Source organism: Anas platyrhynchos, chromosome 5 (genome assembly GCF_047663525.1).
Source record: "Anas platyrhynchos isolate ZD024472 breed Pekin duck chromosome 5, IASCAAS_PekinDuck_T2T, whole genome shotgun sequence".
Classification (NCBI taxonomy): domain Eukaryota; kingdom Metazoa; phylum Chordata; class Aves; order Anseriformes; family Anatidae; genus Anas; species Anas platyrhynchos.
Genome location: NC_092591.1, coordinates 44,309,888 through 44,332,776, shown reverse-complemented (window position 1 = coordinate 44,332,776; position 22,889 = coordinate 44,309,888). Strand labels below are relative to the sequence as shown.

At 34.8% G+C, this 22,889-nt stretch overlaps 1 protein-coding gene across 11 annotated transcripts in view; it reads left to right on the top strand.

Annotated features, from left to right (window-relative positions):
* Positions 1–22,889, top strand: part of HEATR5A (HEAT repeat containing 5A) — a 62,572-nt gene that overhangs the window by 18,958 nt on the left and 20,725 nt on the right. For all 11 annotated transcript variants that reach the window (XM_072038928.1, XM_027457713.3, XM_027457712.3 and 8 more), the window contains 14 exons: positions 2,136–2,391; positions 3,394–3,549; positions 4,412–4,662; positions 7,513–7,624; positions 8,538–8,690; positions 9,957–10,056; positions 10,808–10,917; positions 14,933–15,096; positions 15,195–15,370; positions 16,830–16,935; positions 17,872–18,062; positions 18,512–18,671; positions 19,717–19,906; positions 20,474–20,643. In XM_072038928.1, coding sequence (XP_071895029.1) covers positions 2,136–2,391; positions 3,394–3,549; positions 4,412–4,662; positions 7,513–7,624; positions 8,538–8,690; positions 9,957–10,056; positions 10,808–10,917; positions 14,933–15,096; positions 15,195–15,370; positions 16,830–16,935; positions 17,872–18,062; positions 18,512–18,671; positions 19,717–19,906; positions 20,474–20,643 — 2,295 coding nt within the window. The remainder of the gene's footprint in view (positions 1–2,135; positions 2,392–3,393; positions 3,550–4,411; positions 4,663–7,512; positions 7,625–8,537; positions 8,691–9,956; positions 10,057–10,807; positions 10,918–14,932; positions 15,097–15,194; positions 15,371–16,829; positions 16,936–17,871; positions 18,063–18,511; positions 18,672–19,716; positions 19,907–20,473; positions 20,644–22,889) is intronic.

Sequence of the window (22,889 nt, the reverse complement as noted above, 5' to 3'; positions counted from 1 at the left end):
GAAGTTAAGAGAATTACAAGTTATTTCAACTTGGAATGATTTCCTCCTCTATGCAAACATTCTTAGTCCCCTTCTGAAAGAATGTGTTTGCTTTGAATAATAAGTGCTTGAAAAGTAGGGGAAGCAGAATGTAGTGACAAAAAGCAAGTATCTGCTGATTGGTTTGTTGTGTTCCAGGGATAGAATCTTATTAACTGAGAAAGGCTGAAGTTTTTACCAGTGCATGCTGGTAAAAACAATGTAATTTTTATTTTTTTTTCAGATAAAATCTGCTTGCCCTCTTGCAGTAAATGTATGCTTAATGTGTGTTTAAACAGCATATATATGTGAAAACCTAGATATTCAAATGTTAAACCTGTGAATCAAGACTAAAGGTCATGCTGAACATAAACATATCGAACAGTAGTGATTGTTTTAATGCTACAGTCCCCACAGGCATATGATATGTGTGCCCTTTGCCAGTAAGGGGATTTTTAATTGCCTTTTTAATTCTGCAGTGCAAACATAATTTTTAAATTAGCTTGAATTAGTGATATAAGTTGCCAGACTTAGCATTGAAGCATCTAGAAGGTGTTTGCAAATTGTCTTCTATGTGCAGCTCATGCTGGGTGGGAACATTAACTTCTGGCAGAATGACAGAAATGCTGGGGAAAAAAATAATATATTGTCAGCTATTTGCCTAGAAAATGCATGCCAGACTCCTAAGGTATTCTACGTACATCGTGGTTTATTAGTTTTCCAGGAATAGGTGTTTGATTTCAGTGTTTTGACTACTTGTAGTGGTGGTTTTTTTTGAAAAAAGATTCTCTTCTTTTTTCATGCACTTCTGCTAATACAATAGTATTGGTGCTACACTGTAACTTTACCATCACAGTTCGATCAGCGTGATGTTTCTATAAGAAAAACTTGAAATTGTGTGTATACCAATGCCTGTAAGTAGAAAATGCTTGCATTTATAAAATGTATTAATTGTTAGGTGAATTACAGCTTGTTATAAATTAAAAAAAATAAAAATAATAAAAAATACTGAAGATGACTTTTTACGTATGTAAGAAGACTTTGTATTGTTCAAATATGCAGGCAGGTTCAAGATGTAGTTCAAGATGTAGCCATGGCAGTATGACTCTTCACAAGTCTATTGTGTTCAATTCTTCAGTTTTCAAATCTGTAAAACGGGGTAATGTACTGGTGCATTATTAAGCCTAAGTAGTATTTGTCAAGATCTGTTGTACTTCACTTTATTTTACATGAATCATTTAGTTGTTAGCGTTAGGCATGAGACAAAGTATGTATGAGGTAAACACAGAAGTTTGTTGATGGGGTAGTATTTGTGAGCTGTGTTATAAGGACTTCTGTATGTTCATTTGCATATTCTCATTTTATGTTATTTGCTTTTCTTGGTGGTAGCACATTAATTCATTAAAAAATTCCAACACATGCACATGGCAGAGAATTGTAAAGGAGTGTATTATGTGGCAAAAGAAATGGTCTTGTGGTGATTAGATTTGTGAAGTGACTCTGCATTCTTTCCCTTTGTTGTGACATCCATAGCCTTTTTATGGTACCTTCATTGCAAGGCAAACAATTAAAATTCATTGAGATGAAGAGCAGTACTTGGGGGCTGCGAATAGTCCCTAATTCCAAGTCTATAATAACAAAATTCTCTCAGGGTTATGGGTTATAGTATTGTAACATAGTAGTTCTTAAAATGCATTCATACATTAAATTTGTGTTCCATGTGCAGAATGTTAAATAGCTGGAAGCTGTTGTTCAGTGAGACCAAACACAATGTTTTACATAACAAGTGCCTGTGCAGAGTAAACTGCCATTTCTCACACCCTGGAATGAAATAAAATGGGCAAGCACTGTGAATTAACTTACAGTCAAACTAAGCTGCAATATTGCTGGAACAGTTTTGAGAGTAATTGAAATTATATAAACAGATAAAAAAATGTGCAGCTACGTGCAGGTGAGAACGTGCATGATTTATGGACATGTATAAGTAATCTCAGTTCAGTGATGTTATACTTCTGGCAATGTGCAGAGATAAAAATGATGATGTATGTGGGATAGCTGATAGAAGTCTTCCAGATGACAATGCTCTGAAATATGGCTTCTTTTCAAATCTTTTCCAGGCATATGTGGTATTTGCCTCTACATTAGGAGGACAATGGCTTGAAAGGAACTTCTCTGCCTTCCTTTCCCATATTTTAGATCTTGTTTCTCAGTCTCACCCTAAGGCTATTCAGAGTCAGATGGATGCTATCGGCTGTCGCCGCTGCGTTTCGTTTATCCTTCGAGCTACAGTAGGAGGCCTTCTTGGGGAAAAAGCTCAAATTGCAGCTGCCAAGGAGATTTGTCAGGCCATCTGGAAACTGAAGAAAGTTGTGGGTATGGGTCTAACAAGATTATCCATTTGGGCTTCTGTTTTTTTTGTTTTGTTTTGTTTTGTTTTTTAATTTAAGTGATTATTCAATTTCCTAATCCAGACGGCAGAAACAAACTATATAGTGCTGGCTTATTACCATGCTAATGTAGAGCGCTTTTGATGGTGTACTTTGATGGGGTACTTTTTTATTGGTTCGTGTGTGTTTGTGCATGCGTGTAAACGAAAGCGTAAACATTAAAAAAATACTTTTTCGCTGGCAAAATCAGTTCACTCAATTACAAACACAATAATATAATAAAAAACGTATTGTAAAATAAGTGAAACTGGCAGTTACAATATATCTAGCAAGATTCTGCTTTCCTGTTCAGTAAAGGTGGCACTACTGATGGTTTGTTATGACAAAATAAGCATTTCTTCTGCAGAAAATAGTTTTCTTGCACGTTAAGGTCTTGTACAAGGCTTCCAAACTGCTGATCTCCCACCATCATCCCCCTTGGGGTGGGGAGAGAAAAAGAATGCTACACAGTTGCATATTGTATCCTAGTTAAATATCTAAATGTTAAGTGTCTAAACTGACATCATTTATGTCTCAGAAGATGAACATACAAAAATAATAAACACCAGAAAACAATTTCATACTATATAGTAAAATCTGTCTGGTTATATCCATTCCTTGTCAAACCATGACCTTTTCAAGTTATCTTCAGGAAGGCTGAGAATAGTGTGCTGTTTCAAATCATGTTCAAATCAGCAATTTTTTTTGTTTCCATTTTGTCTACCCCGATGCCCTCACAGATGTGTTACACTACCCATTTGAGTAACAGCAATATATTGGCCTCAGTGAAAGTAAACCTTTATAAAACCAGTTTGGTCAGTGATAAAAATGCTAATGATAGAAGCTCAATTAGTAATACAGACAAATTACCATATCAAATTCCGTTATCCTATCTCTTTGTTTCATTTGTGGTAGCAATTTCATGGGGTTCTTCATGTATTTTTATCAGATGCTGCAATGAGTGACAGTAACTTGGAGGCACGAATTACGAACGCAGATGTAACAGCAAGTCAGCATGTACTTGTGTGCGCACTTCAGGAACTTGGAAGTCTCATCCATGGTTTAGGAACTACAGCAGCACCGTTACTACAAGATTCCAGTACAGGTATATTCCCTGAATTATTCATGTACCAGAGGACAAAATATATTGAGTTGTTCACTGTGATCTTCTCTGATTGCTTATGGCTAGACTGTTAATTCTTAACAATCTGTTGGGATCCTTCTTGTGGCTATATCAACCTTTCTTCTGGCATGCAGACTCCTTAATGGGACCTCCTTAATTCTGTCCTTTTCTGCTTTCTTCTACTAAGCAAAAAAGAAAGGGCAAGTTGACTTACTGCATGCCATATGAAATCTTCAGGCATTACCCTAAGAGAACTATATCATCTTCTGCCTGTACTAGTAAAACTAGCAACTAATTTAGTTACTAGTTACTAAAACTAGTAACAGTAAATAAAATTAAAAAAAAAAAAAAAGTATCAAAATAAACTTCAATAAGGGTTGTATTTAAACTGCACTATTTTGATCAAGCTGAGTGTCTTCATCTACCTTTATTGTTTTATTTTAGCTGCACTGAGAGTGTTTTATTTGTTTTATTTTGTTTGTTTTATTTTCTGGGTAGGTTTGTGTGGACATCTGTTTTCACTGCTTGGATATCTGATTGCTTGAGAATACTTACAGACATTTTATATTCATATTGATGAACAATGACATATTTTAGGTTTTGGTGTTTTTCTTCATCCTACTACTTTTCATTTGGGGTAACTTGTCATCAAATTTAAATGCTACAATACTTAAAAAACAAGTAGTTCATAATAAAAATTGATAGTACTTTTAAAAGAAAAGTACAGAAATTAGATGCTAGCTTGTTCACCAGTTTCCTGTATGTTTTTTTTGCTGGTTAACATCATCTTAGGCATCACCTGCTTGCCAATTTCTTAAACGTGTTTATGCATTGTATTTTTCAGGAGTTCTGGAAGCAGTAATTTCTGTCATCATTCATCCCAGCATTTCAGTTAGACTAACAGCAGCATGGTGTTTACGCTGTATTGCAGTAGCATTGCCCTCCTATGTGTCCCTACTCTTGGATCGTTGCATTGAACGTCTGAGTGCATTGAAGTCTTCCCCGGAAGCAGTAACTGGCTACAGTTTTGCTGTTGCTGCTTTGTTGGGTGCAGTAAAACACTGTCCTTTAGGAATTCCACATGGAAAAGGGAAGGTATGGTCTGAATACTTTACTTCTAGACAGTTATTTGATGTCTTTTGTAGCAGTATTTGCATGTATTCTTTATCACATGACCATAAAAAACGAGATACTGTTCTGACATTTTCTTTCCTCGAGAAGGGGATTTCAAATAAGCAAGTGCTTTTCTCAAATGTGTCAGGATTTCGAATTTTTTGGGAAACATCATTAATGACTTTATTAACCACTCAGACTCATTTTTTTTTCTAATAGGGAAGTTTTTTTATGTACTACTACCTGTTTTGGGATAGAGTTTGTGAGGACTTAAATTTAACATCCTAAAGAAAGGTTTACTTAGCGAAACCATTTTTGAGTAGAGTTAAGTTTTTCAGAATTTCAAACTATACTATTTCCAGCAACATTACAGCTTCTGTAATGCTGGGCCAGTTTGGCTTAAATTAGAAAGCTGACATTTTGTCTCTTTCCCACAAGCTTAACAGCAGTGTTAATGGTGAGAAAATGCTAGACTGGTGAACTGCTGAAATGTGTCAAGCTTTCCCAAATGAAGAGATTTTTCTTTTCATAAAAACGATAAATAAAGAAGTATAGATAAAAATCTACTGCACGCTGTGATGTTAGAAATAAATGTCCTGAAAGGAAATCCACTCAACCACAGATTATGCCAAAGCAGTAGGATATACTGTGCTTTGAAGTTTTCTGGATATCTTGCTAGAGATATGCAGGTTGGAAGAAACCGTTACCATCTCAATGAGCACTTCATCCATAGGGTTACTCCAAGTTGGAAAAAACACAGTGCAAAACAAATATGAGCAGTACATTCTCTGCAAAATGTAGAAACTTACCTTCTCACTTTTACCCTTACGTCCATTGGCTGTGAAAAAGATTTTTTCAGAAGAGGCACGCCTTGTCAAAAGGGTGGTGGGTTTTGATGTTATCACATCACTGTAAAATGAAAGGAGTGCTTTAGGATATTAGCAAAAATCACCCTTACCAGTGATTCAGGGCCACCTTTTCACTGTTACTGAGCACTAGCAGTTCAACTCCACTCCTCAACAGACATTACTAGGTTCGGTTCTCATTCAGTTTACCAAATGCTGATGGAATAATTCATGTTGTTAGGGGGGAAAAAAGTTCTTAGCTTTTAAAAACTGTTTCTGAGGATTGTCTTTAAGACCATGGGGAGAGAACAAAATGACTGTTGTTTGGCTAGTTGTATAGAAAAGGGCCATTCAAATACTATACACCTAAACAGAGCTAAAATATCTATTTGACTGAGAAACTTAATTCTTTACAAAGATTTCTTTTAGAGTAATAGAATAGGATGAAATAGGGCCAGGAGGAGGTATGGGAGGGCAAAGAAAAGTGTGGGAGAAACACTGTAGTCTGTACTAAGCTGGCAGGGGGGAGAACAGAAGAGTTGACAAAAGCCCTTTTCCATTCTTTCCTAGGAACACTGCCAGTTTCCCAACTAACTCCTCTTCTGAGGAACTGAAAGAGACCAGTGTTAAACAGAGCAGTTCTGAAAAGGAAATATCAAGTGTAGACAGTATTGACCTGGACAGAAGCTGTTTTATATTAATACTTTTTCCTTTGAGAGCGTGGTTAGAGTTGCAGGTGGAACCTATTCAAAGCAAGACAATAAGTAGTGGTTTTATATGTAACATTCCATACTAGTGCGTGTACTTCAAAAAATCTTTTGAAAATAAAACATTTCTACTAGTACATGGATAGAAAAATTGTCAGAAGTGATTCAGTGAAATCCTTTCTAGGATGTTTATCAGGTACTTAGAATATAACAAGTGGTTTTTAAATTTTAGAATCAAATACTTTAAACCTTAATCAGAAATCTATCAAAATGAATTTATTCATTTGCAACCAACTGATAGTATTATGGAATTTTGAAAATACTTTACAGTCTATTAATGTTTAATGAAGTTTTCTAAGGTCAAAAACTTCAAATTTTCTTGAAGCTAACTCTCATGCAAACTTTCATGGTTTTGGAAGTGTGCAAAGAAATTATGTAAGGGTGTTGTCTTTACTGAGGCTTTTCATGATATTGTTGATAATGGCACTTATTTGTAATGGTAATTTGCAAGCAATTTGTTTTGGCAATCAGTTATAACACAATACAAAAAAAAAAAATACTTTTGAACAGTTAAGAAACCTGTATGTGAAACACAATGTGAAGCCAGCGATTTGGAGAATGCTCTTACAAGTTTTAGTCATCTATGGCCGTTGTCCAATTGACACCCTCTATGTTCTTCCCTGTAAATTCTAGGTAGTTTGTGCTTTGGTAGCAAGTGAAGATCATTACTTCGCATGTAGCACATCAGTAGGCACATGCAATTATTGTGGAGAAGATCAGACAGGATTGAATTATGCCTTAGCATACACTTCGAACTTGCTTATTTAATCATACTATTTGTTGATTTCTAAACTTTCAATGAGAATTGTAGGATTTATGCTAAAAAAAGGATAAAAAGATCTTTTACTCCTCTTGAGACTTCTGAGCTGTAATTCATAGGTCTTATGGTATCCTTTTTCTATATAATGGTATAAATAGAGTATCAGAACTCACAGTAATATGTATGGTAAGGATTAAAGAGAATTATCAGCTCTCCTTTTACTATTGGTAAAAGGAGAAGAAGCTAAGTAACTTAGCTGGTACCCCACAGCAACTATTGAAGCCATCCTAGACTAGTACTGAAGTCTGTCATTGCTCATTTATAAGCCTCAGTTTTTTGCCATAGCCTGAGAGGAAGATGACATTGTATTTGGGGACAATGAAATAGCAAATACAATTGAAAAAGCATTTCAATTAGTTACTAAGATGCTGATGCTCTGTTTTTCTCTTTAATTTTGAAGGTAATCATGACTGTAGCAGAAGAGTTGTTGTGTTCTGCTTCTCAGAACAGTCGCATTTCAGTGCAGCGAACACAGGCTGGATGGCTGTTGATAGCTGCCCTCATGACGTTAGGTAAATGGCTTAGTGCATTTTACTTAAGCTAAATTAGCCTGTTCAGTGTTCTGTCTCTGAGTTTATTTCTTCCAATGTTTAATTTCACTTACCACTGCAAAATAATTCTAAAATAACAATGTAAATATGTAGGAAAATTTTCTAAAATAAAAATGCCATTACTTTAAAATTCACTATTAGGTCATTGGAAATCCAGTCTAAAAAATATTGACTGGTTGGGACCGCTATTAATTAAATATGGGAAGTAAAATTTCCATGTCAGTCTAACCAAATGTCCTTGTGGTTACAAAAATTTACAGTGATTATTTATTGATTTAAGTATTTATTTCAAGATTTGTCCCAGCACAAAATGAATAAGAAGAGCATATTTCCCTCTTGTCAGATACTTGAAATATTAATGAACTTTCTGATATGTATTACTGGTCAGATTATTGACTCTAATATTAAACTACTAATTAAGAATGTGTGTTGACAGCTTTGTTCATATATTAAACTTTTTATGTTTTCAGCTATTAATTCAGCCTAGTGGCTCTCAGTTTTCTCTTGTACTACAAGTACATTACTACAGTACATTAAACTATAACAAATGTTTGCTTTTCTGCATGTTGCTATTGCATTGTATCTCTTCTATGCTGGTGATCTCCAGGGTTTGTGCTTAGTAAGGCAGAGGCTGTAGCTGACTTGGTGGCTTACTAGTAAATGTGTCAGTGGGTATGTAGTCATGTATGAAAATGGAATACCAAGGGAACATTTGACCGATGATATGTGAGTAGGCTAGGAAAGTAGCATAAAGATCTTTTTTGCGGCTGTAATTTGGTGAACATACAAAAGGGGAATATGAGACTTTATGGGTCTTCACATAATAAGACTTTATGGGTCTTCACATTGGTATGAAAGCTGTCAATACCTACAGGTCCTGCAGTTGTCCAGCACCATCTGCCACGAATGCTGTTACTGTGGAAGTGCGTCTTCCCATCATCCCCCAAAGACCTAGAAACAGAGAAGACACGAGGAGATTCTTTTACATGGCAAGTAACACTGGAAGGCCGTGCTGGTGCTCTCTGTGGTAAGTGGGCTGTGCTGCCTTTATAGTTGGGATGGTAGTTAGGTTTTCCATCTGAAAGAACAAAGATAATTCATATTGATTTTTTTCACTGGGTGGTAGAGATTGTATTCATTCTCCAACATTACAAGCTTGTGTGTGTGTACATATACATTTACCTATGTGATTTACCTATGTGAATCTATATACATGTGTTTCATTATCGCAAAATAAATAAAAACAAAAAATTAAAACAATATGTTACGGAAGAGGATTTTTCCTCTTGTTCTTAAAATTGGTTCTTTCCAAGCAGTAGGTGGTATCAGGAAGGATTCTCTTGTTGATGCTGTTTAACATGCATATCACAGTAGCATCTGAGGACACAAACCAGGATATTTTTTGTTGCTTGTATAGTCTACTGTGTTCAGTAAATAACAGTTCTGTTACCTAATATTTGAGTTACTGTAAGCAAAATAGGCTTGGTGAATCAGTCAAACAAATTTATGAGAGCATTTCATTGTGAAATGTTGGGAATTTGTGTTTTCAAAAGACCATTTCACTGCTCTTCAGATATTAACGTGTTGCAGTCATGTACTCTGAAGTATTAAAGAGACCTTTGCATAGGAGAGATGTGAGCTGCAGAGATCACCATTCTCTCACTATTAAAATATGTCAGAAAGCGTGGAATTCAACAGTAATTTCATTTTAGAAGTAACCTGAACCTCTAAATATTTGTTTATTTTGGAAGTATGCCTTTTATGCTGTATATTTTCAAGAATATTTTAAGCTTTTATGCAGTATATTGTCTTGAATATTAATTCAAGTTTAATTTTCTGTAAACAGTGAAAAATACTTTAGTTTACATATAAGTTGCTTCTTAAACTCCAGTAATTAAGCTAAACTTAGAGCAAAAACTAACAATATAAGCAGTAGGTAGTCTGATCATCATCCTTTTCCCATTTTTTTTCTTTTTGTTTTATTATAATTGTCATGGAGTTATCATGAAGTTGAGTCGTATTCAATAACTCAGTTCATAGCAGAAAAATGCTTGCATTCATGTATGCAACTATAAGTCGAAGTACAAATATTCAAGCTGAGACAACAAAATAATGCATCTGTGAATGCAATTTTTTCATTTATGATTTTATCAGTATCTTAAATTATTGGTCAAACCCTTTTTTTTTTTTTCCTCATGCTTTCTTCCATTTTTAAATTTTAAGTGAGGTAATTATGTGATTTTTTTCTATATATCTCACTTTAATTACGTTGAATTCCAATTCCTTTTTTTAGCTATCAAAAGCTTTGTTTCCCACTGTGCTGGTCTTCTTACGGATGAAGTCGTTCAGAGACTTCTTCCTCCTCTCCCAAGTGCTGTTGATTTATTGACACAGTAAGTGTATCAAACTGTTAAATGAGATTCTGATTCTGAAAAGCTACAGAGCAATTCGCTTGTAACTGATTTAGTGCACGTTAAGAACTTTCTTTTCAAAAGAACAGAAGGTAGAGTATAGGATTTAGCTGTATAGCTGAAGGCTTTGGCTGGCATAATAATGTCTTAAGTATTGAAGTATTACATAAAGAAACTAAGGGAAGAAATTATTGTATGCTTTTGTTAATTTAATGTCTTTATTCTGCTTTTTTTTTATTTAACATAAACATTTGTGTATATCTGTGGTCATTCTTAATAAAAAAACAAAAGCTAAGTTCAAGAAAACCCGGGGACAAAAAGTTTAATAAATTGACAAAAAAACTGTAAAGGGTTTTGTAATTTTTGAACTTTTGCCTTTATTTCAGACTAAGTAGTGATTGAATGAGTTTGGGCTCTAAATTCTAGCTCACAGAACATATATGCACAAAAAAAAGTTAATGGTAATAAATATAGGTAAAACCAAAGGCAACAGAAAACCTAATTTATTTCTCGAGTATTAAATAAAAGGAATGACTGGGAATGGACCACCAAGAGGTTCTGCCAGAGGATGTGAAATAAATAGTTTGCCTTCTGCTATTGCTAGTGCAAATCAAAACTGCACCTACAAGATGTATAGATTTTAGAAGTATTCAGTAGAGTCTAATACAAATGAAACCAGTAATGCATAATCCTTAAACTCTAAAATGTCTTAATATCCTTTTTGTATTTTAAGGCTTTCTTCAATATGTAAGTCATATGGAAATTCCTTAAAAACATCATCAACAGTTTACAGACATAAACTTTATGAATTACTGGCAGTATTGCCTCCAAAAACATATGAAGGTAAGTACTTTTCTTACAAAAAAATCTGTTTAAAAATGTCATGGTCTTATTTTTAAATTTTTGGTCAACATATTTTCAGCTAGCAAAATTTAGTCTCAACTTTTCTAACAAATTTAGTCCATCTGTTTGTATTTGATGAAATTGTAGTGAAGTCACAGTGATTTTGAAAAGCTGGTGTTCACTTTCTTCCTTTTTTCCATCTTCTACTAGAAATACAGACTTATGTGATATTTTTAGTTGAAACTTGAAGGTAGACAGCCTTGCTATTTTTAATGGCTAAGGCTGGCAGGGACCAGTAGAGGTTGTCTGATCCAACCCCCTTGCTCAAGCAGGGACACCCAGAGCAGCTTGCACAGGACCATGTGCAGATGGCTTTTGAAGATCTCTAAAGATGGAGAGAGTAATTGCCTCAAGAAGACTTATGTATAACAGATATATTAATCTTATCCTTATTGCTTATTTTAAAAATGTATTTAAAGAAACATGTAAATAGAATCTGGGAACAGACTCACTGTTCTTTAGCAGAATATAACTTGCCATATTTAAAATCTAATCTAATACCATAGCTACTACCAGATCAACTAAAACATTATTTTTGTAGTTTTTAAATTGTCATGTGAGTAGCTTGCCACACAATACTTTATAGACTGAAAGAAATACAACCCAGCCCATATGGGGCCAGGCCATATTTATTATGGGCCCATATGGGCCAGCAAGTCATTGAGTTAGTTGTGTCCTCTGTATCATGGAGGAAATGCTTACTCAAATAATCTGCTCCATCTAGTGGTAACTGCTAAAGGAATCCTCATAAGGATAAATCACTGATTTCTCTGTCTTAGTCATTGTCATGTCTCAGGTCTGAATATAACACTCGCTATACATCATATGTAATACTAATGCGTGAATTGCAGCTTAAAAGCTTGAAATATCACCTTCATCCCTCAAAGCAAGTTCTTTCTTTTCTTCTTTCATTACAGGGGACAAAATTTCATAGAATGCAGGTGTTTGAGGTTGGGCAGGTTTGACAGTTTTTTGGTTTGCTTAGGACTTTTGCATAGTCTAACTGTTGAAAAATAGTATTTTACCGTCTGATGCATAACATCTGAGTCTTGGGAAAAAGCAGCGTCCTAGCTGAGGGTGTTGCAATCTAGAACCAATAAGAAAAAGAAAGTTTAAAAGATAGGTTATAAGTAAGTTGGCATGCTGCTGAAAGCTTTGTAAATAGCACTTAGAATCAAAACGCTAGTTTGACACACAGTGTCTGAGTTGTTCACCCATTTGTAATACAGCTGTGTGGGACTGAGGAAAGAATGGAAAAAAGATATATTGCAAGAGCTTATTTTCAAGCTATATTGTATTTTAATTATGTAAGTGTCATTTAGAAATGCTAAAAACCTTTTTAAGGAAAAGATTATAAGAAATACCTCTTTTCCATAGTATTTCTAGTATGACAGTTTCATGGAGAAACAGCAAATTAAAAAATATATTTAAAAAAATAAATGATTGGGAAAACAATATGATTATGGAACTCTGGATGCTTTCTTCTATGTCTAATGTTAGTTATTATCACAAGGACAAATAGAAGTGTTGCACAACCTGGCACATTTTGCATGGCTCAGAGTGATACACTGAACGAGAAGCATTCACCTGTTTTATTTCTTTAATTTTCACTTTCTTAGATCCAGGTAGTTAGCCAGAGGCTAGAAACCTGAAAGTGTTTCTTTTTGTTGAGGAGGGCTGAATATAACTTTGAGTTTTAAGTCCAATTATTTGCAAACAGTGTGGATCTAAAAACAAATAAACAAAAATGTGGAAGAAAACGAAGTATCCAACAAAAGAAATGTTTGGAAACAGTTTGTAATCATAGATCTAAGCCTATTTCTGAACTCAAACCTTCAGATTTCTGAGGTCTGTGATACTAGGGCTGGTTTAGGTTTTGCTTGGTTCTTTCCTGCTCTCTTTCCTCATCAATGATGTTTTTCTCTCAATGCTTCCAGTCACCAGGAAGATCAAACAGTGGAGTTTTGAAGGCTTACTGTGAGCGTGCAAGAGTAGAACCTGATTATTGAAATTATTTTAACAGTTGACAGACATGAGAATATATTAGGTTAATTTGAACAGCAATGAAAAACTCTTAATGTTTTAGTTGCTTTCTTTGGTCATGTGCAAAGGGTTAAAACATTGCAATGTAGAAGATAGAAAATAAGCATTTGTCAGGCTGGAAAAAGGTGTTCTTGTTTCGAACGTGATGATTCTCGTTCTAGATCACTTTCATGTGTTGTTAGTTTTGGATGATAATGTGCTTATGTTTTTAAGGCTAAAACATTGCTTTCTTGTGAATTAATATTCAATTTTTAATTATTATGTTCAATATGAGAGTTGCACACAGGTAGTTTATAATTTGTTTATTAGTTTTGCTTCTGTTTTCTGTGATCTGAAATTAATGGCTTTTTATCATATGGCTCATAAGGGTTCTTTACATTCTTCAGCTTTTCGTGCTTGTTATGTTCTCCTGTCTAAACCATAAAATGGAATGCAAGCATTCATTTCTCTTCCTTAATAGGATGAGATGAATGGTTGCAATGCTAGAACAGCATTCTGGCTCAAAATTTGGATCCATTTTATGCTGAGATAGTATTATTTGGCACGATGAGAATGGTTAAGTGGCTGGAACTAAAATAAATGTTTACTTTGTTAGAATAACTCTGTTAAAAATGCTGAGCATCACCATTAAATTTGATTTGGAAAACTGTTTTCTTAGAAAAGAGATTTTTCACTTTTGCTTTATTCTATTGTGATATATAACAACTCATGAAAGAGCAGTTTCTGGTTGTTCTTAATTTGGTGGGGGTTTTTTGTTGTTTTTTAAGACTGATTTTCTGTCCCTTTGACACACAGTTATCTGCGTCTTGGAATATATTTGACAGTGCTGTCATTTAAAAATTGAGATTTGAGTTGAGCATTTTGGAAAAAAATGACATACTTGCTTTTTAGTCAGAGGCTAATCAGAAGCAGGATAGAGAGACGTGGTGGCAACTGTGGTGTTGCACTTTTTGGAGCTTCTGTGTGTTGAGAAAGTATAAGCAACTTCAGTGCTACAGGGTAATGGTGTGAACATCTAACAAGAAAACTGAATGCCAAGGAATGGATGTGTGGACTTAAGTCTCCTATAGTGATGGCATTTCCTAATTCGTTACACCTTGATTTTGCAATCTTGAAAGTCGTATGTAACACTTGTATGAAGAATATGTATACACTTTTAAGATCACTTCTGCAGTGGTTTTCAGTACTATTTATCAAATACATGAGGCCTTTCTCTGCAGGCATGGTTTAGCAGCAGAAAAGGTTCTTTCAGTGTGGGGATGGTTTAAAAAAATCTGAAGTAGTCTGACTCTGAATGTCTGATGTTGTTTTTTTGAAGTATAATAATGTACAGTCTTGGCTGAATTTTTAGACACAAAAATATATGAAAATTTTAATTACTAGTCTAAACTATCTTAATGTAATGCAGAGTAAATTCTGCATGGTTTGCTTTGTACGAGTGCAAACTCCTGGAATAGTGGAGCACAGTTTGTAGCTTTTGGTTAGTTACCAACCTTATGCATGGTTTAAATGGCTTCTGCTTGCCAAGTCCAAGTATTCCTGCCTGGTTATGTAACACATTCCACAGCACTAATTTTCAGCATATTTGTGGTAGAAATATGTCTGTCTTTCTAAGTGCCTTTTTGCCTCTATTTTAACTGTAAATGTACCTAACCAGTGGCATTATGCCTTCTGTAAAGATAAAGGTTTCTGGTTTTCATCTTCTAGATCACTGTATGCTGAGTTTGTTTACCTTAAGTAGTGCTCTGTTTTCTCTGTAGGAAGAAGAGTGTTCTCCAGTTAACTACTTGGGAACTTCAGAAAAATGTTAGATGGATATTGCTATTTCAGAATAAATATGTTCTTGCTCATAAAGTTGCACATGGCAAGTAATTAACTGAAATTTTTGAATATTTTTTTCTTTCATTTGAAGGAAGCTTCTGTGCTGTCCTGAAAGAGTTGGTTGCAGACTTAACTATACCAGATGGCCAGATCGATGCCTCCACATTCTTGCTTCCACCCCTTTGTCATGAAGATGATCTCCTTTTACTTGGTCCCTTACTGCAAGAGACTGACCACCGATTTATTGAAGAGCAGGTACTTCTTGGCCTAATATACTGGTGGCACTGTGTTCTCATTCAGTTCGAATTATTTAGGTCAGTGCTGGTTATGACTTGGTTACTTGTATCTTGCAGCTCGTTTTAGGTAACAGCGTAGCTGGAGGCAGCCTGGAGTATGACCCCTACTCAATATATGAGAAAGTTGCAAAGCGTGATTCAATACCTAAACCACTACCTCCTGTATTGTCTGTTGTCAGTGCAGCAACTCGTCTTTTTGGAGTTATTTTTTCCCATATAGCAGAAACTCACAGGTAAAGTAGTAATTTCAACTGTTGGGGAATTTGGGAGATGCTAAAAGATGGTCAGTGTGCTTGAGATTGAATACCAAAGAAGTTTCTGAAAAAATTAGTGAATTTTCAATGAGTGGATTTTGTCAACTATTTGACTAACATTATTCAGACTAGAAAATGGTTAGACATTCTGTTAAAAGGTGCTTACAATAAAAAGGCACATCCAGTAAGAGTTTAGTGTCGTCATAATAAATTCTGTTGACCGAGAAAAATACTACTTTTGTTTTCAAAGCCCGAACAATAAAAAAAAAAAATTACGCAATTATTATAGTACAATACCCAATTACCAAACATTTTGAAACAAAACAGGGGAAAAGGTAATGAGTCACAGCAAAAATTAACCCTTTCACTGCCTCATTCTGCATAAAAAACAAATGGAGAGAAACAAGTATATGTCTTCATACAGTTCTGTAAAGGTACAAGAAGGCTGAAAGGAATGAGATAATTCTCTTGGGTTTTGTGTATCTGTATATGTCTTCCCACTGCCCACATGGCATTTTGATTGCCACATAAGTATACCAATTGCAGAGGCATGAAATTCATCAACATTTTTGCATGCTGGTACTTGTTCATCATGCTGTTGGTAATTTTCTTAAATGTAGCATCACAGCAAATAAATTATTTTTTAATTAAACATACCTTGGTGTTTTTAAGGCCACTTGTAGTTAATCCTCAAATCACAATCCCTGTACGTGAAGATGGTTTTGTAATTTCCTGTAAAGGATGAGTGTTCAGCATGTGAGTTCTGAGTCTTGATGTCTTCACTGCTTAGATTGGCTACTCTGTCACTGTATGGAGTTTTGTTTATTGTAATCCCAAGGCAGTTGTTTTTATATATGCATACCTGCCAGTAAAACTGCCCCATGCTTAATATTATGTGCTTCATATTATGTTTTTCTTATTTCCATCTTCATTCTCTCTTGAGTAACTCCTTTCCCCCTCCTCTCAGTTTGTCTGGGCTTTTTACCCTCTCCTGTCACCAGGTTGCTGGTTGTTCTTCACCCATTTCTCAATACCTGTATTATTTGCTGCATATAACTAGACTTTTTTTTTTTTTTTTTAACTCATCCTTTCTCAATTATAAGGCAAAATATACCATTCCCATATAGAGTACCTTTTAATAGTATGTCTTATGTTACTCAAATACCAGCAATTATATGCAAATATATAAGCTATAAGGGAACAAAAGTAAAAAGCTCATGATCTTATAGTATGATCATGTGATAGGGAATATTTAAAAAAAAAAAAAATAGTAATAGGATGCCAGTTGAAGGAAAAGGCTTGAGACTTAAAATATTTGTTCTAACTCTTTCTCTATACATATTTGTATATGTGTTTGATATGTGTTATAAAGTAAAAAGACAGATTGATTTTTCCTTCACTTCTTAATTCTGTGAGTTTTTTTCTCATTTTGCTTAAGGCTCCAGGTGTTAGAACAGTTGTTGAATTCCATAAAGCAAACAAAAGGATCACGGCAACAAACAGTACAATTAAACGTTGTGTCAGCCTTTTCTACTTCCTTGAAGGTAAATCTTTGTTTCTCTCCATTGTTTGTCTTTCACTTTCCCAACCTAAAATGTTGCTTTGGTTCAAATGTGTCTTTGTAGAAGTTATTTTGATTAATCATCTAGGTAAAAATTAGCCCTACTGTTTTCTGTGGCATTATTTGTAGTGTCATATTCCTGAAGTACTGAATAGTCACAGTTATTTTTTTCCATTTTTGACATTAAAGGGTGATAAAAAACTTTTTTAGTACACTATAGCATATTACAATCCATACTAGTGTAATTCCAGTAGGAAATAGATCGAAAAATTCTGTTAGCATCGTTTCTGTTTGTATCACTGTTTATTTCATATTTCATACTGTAGAGATAAAGACAAGTAAAGAGGAGTAAACATCTCATTGCTATCAGCTGTTTTTTGGTTTTCCCTGTTGCTTTATATGTGTTTTCCTCTATTCATGTGCAGTTGTCATAATTTCCTTAGATTTTCTTCAAAATAAGACAAAATGTTTTCATAATAGGCAAGACCTCTCGTTATACAGCGTTAGTATTTCTGGCACATTTAGTATGCAATTCAACTGGTTTAGTTTTTGCTCATATTCTTTTTTTTTATTTTGGACTGGGATTTTTTGATTTCCTTTGTTATTATTCTGTTGTCACTATTTTCCTTCCTTATGTTTCTTGAATTTTTTGCTGGGGTGTTGGTTTATTGTGTTCTTCTACAGTTTATCCATTATTTTTAAAAATCAGAATGTTGATATTATGGCATGATATGCTTGCTTATGTGGAGTTAGACTTCTAACTCTCAAACAGCAAGTAAAAATTAAGGAACTCCTCAGATGAGAGGGGAATAAAATCCAACTCCTTCTGCAGATCTTGAATTTTTCTCACGACTGACAGAAAAACACGTTTGATTACTGTACTGCATTGAAGTTTAATATATTTACTGTCTATTTTTAGCACTTGGCCAACTGCAAGGGAAGTTTAGGTCCAGAAGAAGTTAAAAGGTCTGCTCTTACATTGGTAATGGGTGCCTTGGAAAGCAATAATCCCCTTCTAAGGTGTGCTGCTGCAGAGTGTTGGGCCAGGTTGGCACAGGTAGTTTCTGACAGTGCCTTCGCTGCTGGATTAGCACAAGTTAGTTTTGACAAGTAAGTTCAAAAAAAAAAACAAACAGTAAATTACTCGTTAAGTTTTTAAAAATACTTGAAATATATCCGGGCCCCGGTATGATGATAATTAAAAGAACACGCACAAAATCTGTATGTCTTTTTAAATTTAATGTTACCTGAGAAATTAACAGGAAAAAGCGTTGCCTTGTTTCTACATACAGCTCTTATTTTTACTATTTAAGATGATGGTCTAAGCAAGCACGTAGACTGTCAAATGAATTAGATGGGCTGATGTTCTAATGACATTGTTTAAGTATATCTTGCTACTTTCAGATGATAGATGGTAAACTTAAAATTTCTGCAATATAACAATGTCTAATAAAAGACTTGGCTGATGATGTATTACACTTTCCATTTGTAGATGTGCGTATTGCATAAGATCAGTCTTAGAGATCAAATTAACAGTTTTCTTTTCTTATAATTACTAGGCTAAAATCTGCTAGAGATGTGGTATCAAGAACAGGCCATTCTTTGGCTCTGGGATGTCTGTATAGATACTTAGGAGGAATAGGTTCTACTCAGCACCTGAATGCATGCGTTGGAATCCTTTATACCTTATCTCAGGATAGTACTTCTCCTGATGTACAGGTACACTTATCTAAAAACATTCTGTTACAAATGAATTTATTTATGTTTTGAAGTGTAAGTTTTTTTTGTGTAAAGATAACACTTCACAATCTGTTAGATATAACTCGCAGGTGATGGCTGGAGCAGCAATGAAAACTGTTAGCCCATGCTCAAAATCTACCTTCCAAGAAAGAACTATGATGAGATACAAGAGGTTCTTTTTGAATGATCAATGAGGATCATAAGGCTAAAATATGCTGGCTTCAAAAACAAGATGAAATGTTTTAGGAATTGATTAATTTCATCTTTACCTCTATCTTGACCTTGAGATGGTACCTGTTTTTTCTGTTCTTGTCAGTTTTGGTCTCTGCTATGATGTATGCTTCACAGCATTTTTCCGTAAAGGATTACATAGTAAATGATGGATTTGTAGCTTGAATGCTATAGAACTTGGTCAAGATAGTTCCTTGAATAAAGCAAGATGTTTTGAAGATTATTCCTGTCTAAAACTATCTAATAAAATAGCTTTAAGAAACATTGATTGTATTGCATGTGATCATCTAAATCCCAGTTAAAGAATTATTTTAAGCCTTATCTACATTATCTTTACTTAGAGAAGCACTGTATGCTGGCATGAAACAGATGTGGCTATTGGTGCAAAATAATCAAGATAAAAACAAACCATGTTTTAGTCACTCTTGTAATATTTTTGGTAGTTCTGTTGTTCTTGCACGTGGGACTATAAGACATTTTACAAACAATGTGTGTGAGGAATAATAACATTAATTTAACCTGCCATTAATTTATTTTTTAGAAATGAAGAACGATGTTTTTTAAAACAATTCTTTAATTGCAGAACAAAGTTCCTCATGAAATATTCAAAATGGCTTACTAAGCACCTGGTTCTCAAAAGTGCTTTCTAAAACACTTCCGTGTGTCCCGTGGGAGCCTAGAAGGACAACTTCTTTATCACACAAATTGAATTTCTTTGCACTATCAATTTTTAAAAGATGTTAAGTTTATTCTGTCGTATAGCCATAACATGGTTGCTTCTTTTATTTTACAGGCATGGGCCCTACACTCTTTGTCATTGATAGTAGATTTAGCTGGCCCCTTGTATCATGTGCACGTGGAACCTACCTTATCTCTCATTCTGATGTTGTTGTTGACTGTGCCTCCTACCTACACTGAAGTTCACCAAAGCCTTGGTCGCTGTTTAAATGCACTGATTACCACACTGGGCCCTGAGTTGCAAGGTATGGATTATACAGTATTGCCGGTCTTTTTTGGTTTAAGCATCAAAATTATGAAACACTGTTTGGATGTGCAATTAAAATTTAATAAGCAAATAAGCATCTGTGAAGTTTTTTCCTTGTTGTAATTCAGCAGCATTTCATGGACCGTGAGTTTATGCCATCAAGTTGATGTGGCTGCTGGTTTTCCAAAAATAGTGTTTCTTTTTGACATCTTTTCTTTATTTTGAAATGGTTCTCTAAGCCTTGCATTGGGCTGATAATTCTTACATGTAGCATGAAAACATAAGGTATTACATCATAAAAACTTTGGTGCCAGTCGTTCTTAGCTGTGATGCAGGCACATAAAATTTGGCTACCTAAAATGATACATCAAATTTTACTTACCTGAACACTGAAATTTCCACAGAGCAATAAGATTCATTGATATCAGAGTATAACAGATACACACAGTATTCTTCAAGAGGATGAGAGTTACAGGTAGCTTGGGGAAAATATGGGTTATGTCTTGAAAGAAAAGTTGGTGTTTTCAAAGAACAAACAAGCTAACGTATTTTCTTCTGAATATAGGCAGCAGTGCGACAGTTTCAGCCTTAAGAACTTCCTGTCTCCTGGGCTGTGCAGTGATGCAAGATAATCCTGACTGCCTTGTTCAGGCTCAAGCCATCTCTTGTCTTCAGCAGCTTCACATGTTTGCTCCACGTCATGTCAACTTGTCTAGCCTTGTAAGCTGCCTATGTGTGAGTATATGTTTACTACTCTATATCAATACAATACTAGTTGTATTTTAAAATATCATGTTCAGATTAAAAAATGCAGATGGTTCTTTAACCAGTGTAAGTGATCTAGGGTGTTCTTTTTAGGCAAATATTCTCTGTGTTTCTGGTTATTTTCTCTGTTTCTGCCTCCTCTTTATAAGAGAGCACACTGTAAAAAAAATCTTGTACTTCTGAACTGCTTGAAAATGTGTTCTGCTGTTCTTAATCAGGCCAGTTGTCTGTTAGAACATACTATCCATTACAATCTTTTGCTGGATTTTAACAGCTATTTTAACTCGCCAAAATTTTTCATCAGTTGTATTTCAGTCTTAGGTAAAGAAATAAAAATGGAAAAAAAAAAAAGCGGGTGAGGGGGAAGGGAGAAGAAACAAAAAACAGTGTGTATACTAACTGTTGAGGATGGGTTTTGTTTGTTGTTGGTTTTTTCTTGCATGACGGTGAAAAATTGTAGATTTCTATGTTTTGTAATGTCTTCAGTACTAATGATTTAGAGTACTAACATCTTGGTAGCCAGTATAAAATTTTCTGACACTTACTTAAGTAATAGACTGAAATGAGGTCTTAAGAAAAAAACATTTTTCAACCCTGTTTGACAAAGAGGTGGGTTCTTTTGCTTACTGCTTTTTGTTTGTTTTCCCAGAGTACCTCTGTCTTTGAGTGGCTCCCAGATAGTTAGTTCTATTCAGAAAATAACAATCATTTTCTGGTAGTTACTAGCCTTTGTGTCTTTTTTAGGGGTTAGGGTTTTGTTGTTTGTTTTTAAGTAAAACTCTGTCTAGTCTCCCCATAAATAAAGACAAAATAAAGACAAAGTGAGTGTGTGTTTATTTTAAATCTGTGTTGTCTATCTTAACACAGCTCTTATTTACATCTTCCCCTGGGTAATGCTTGTATATCAATTCTGACCATATATTGGCTTTGTATCAAGTTTAGATACCTTCCATTTATCTTCATTCCATTTGTCTACAAAGATGCCTGTGGGAGCCAGGAAAAATTGAAGGACAAACTTTCAGATTCATATTGTCATAGGCATGTATATACTAATTGCAGAGCTGGAAGTAATCTAAAGTGCTCTTTCTTCTAGCATGCATCAGCTACAATTTTCTCTTCTCTGGGCAAAGCACTATTTTTCTTACACTGATAGAGTTGAAACAAGTCAAATGAGTCACTCTCTTGCACAGAGGATGTGTTTAGGATTTGGGATCATGTGAAAGTCCATGGAGTTTACAGTCTGCTTTCATGTACAGTATGATACATGTATGTCTAACTAATACCAAGTAGATATGAATAAATAGGTTGTTACGATGAAATCTTTGTCTATATGATGTTATAAAATTTCTATTATTTCTAGGAATTATCTCAAGTATTTCACAAAGTACCTTATAAACTTTAAAGTAATAATTTCTAAATTAAGATGTGTACTTGATGGCTTTGGTGTATGTGGTTGTGCATCTGTACACACATTATCTTCACCCTCAGAAATTTAATGAGCTTCACAGAAGAGGAATCCACCAAAGTCAGGGGCCTTGCATGGTTGAACTTTACTCATGGTAAAGAAGTTCTTAAAGAATTAAGGCTGGTGTTGCTGATATTCAGGACATGTCAATATGTCACTCGTGAGTGTCATAAATGGAGATTATTTGAATGTGTGCTTTGCAGTTCAGTGAGAAGATAGTTGCACAAGCAGATGTATTTGTAAAATTCACCATGCATCCATATAGTTTCCAATGTCTACGTCACCATCTCGGTAGGGAAGCAGAGGAAACCATTGGTTGGCCCTAAGATCTGCCCTAGACTGTACTTGGCATGCAGGATGACTTTCAGCAAGTCATTGTCCATCAGTTTAATTTTTTATATGTGGTAACCAAAGTGTGACACTCCTCCTTTGCAAGGCATTTTGAAGTCTTAAGCAGAAGTAAAGTATAAAAGTTGGGCATCAGATACTGTGGATGTTCATCACTGCACTCATTATTTAAGGCAGAAAAACAGAGAGGCAAAGAATCTGTTGTCAGATAAGCGATCTTTCTACCCTACTCCTCCAAGGTTTGCAGAAAATTTGTCTTCAAACTTATTAAGTTCTGAATTAGACATTCTCTTTGTATTTATTTATTTATAAATGTAGCATTAGGCACGTTAACACAATTGCAGCTGCAAAGTACCTCCTCCATCCACTAGAGGATAACATGGGCTCAGGTCCCCACAGAATT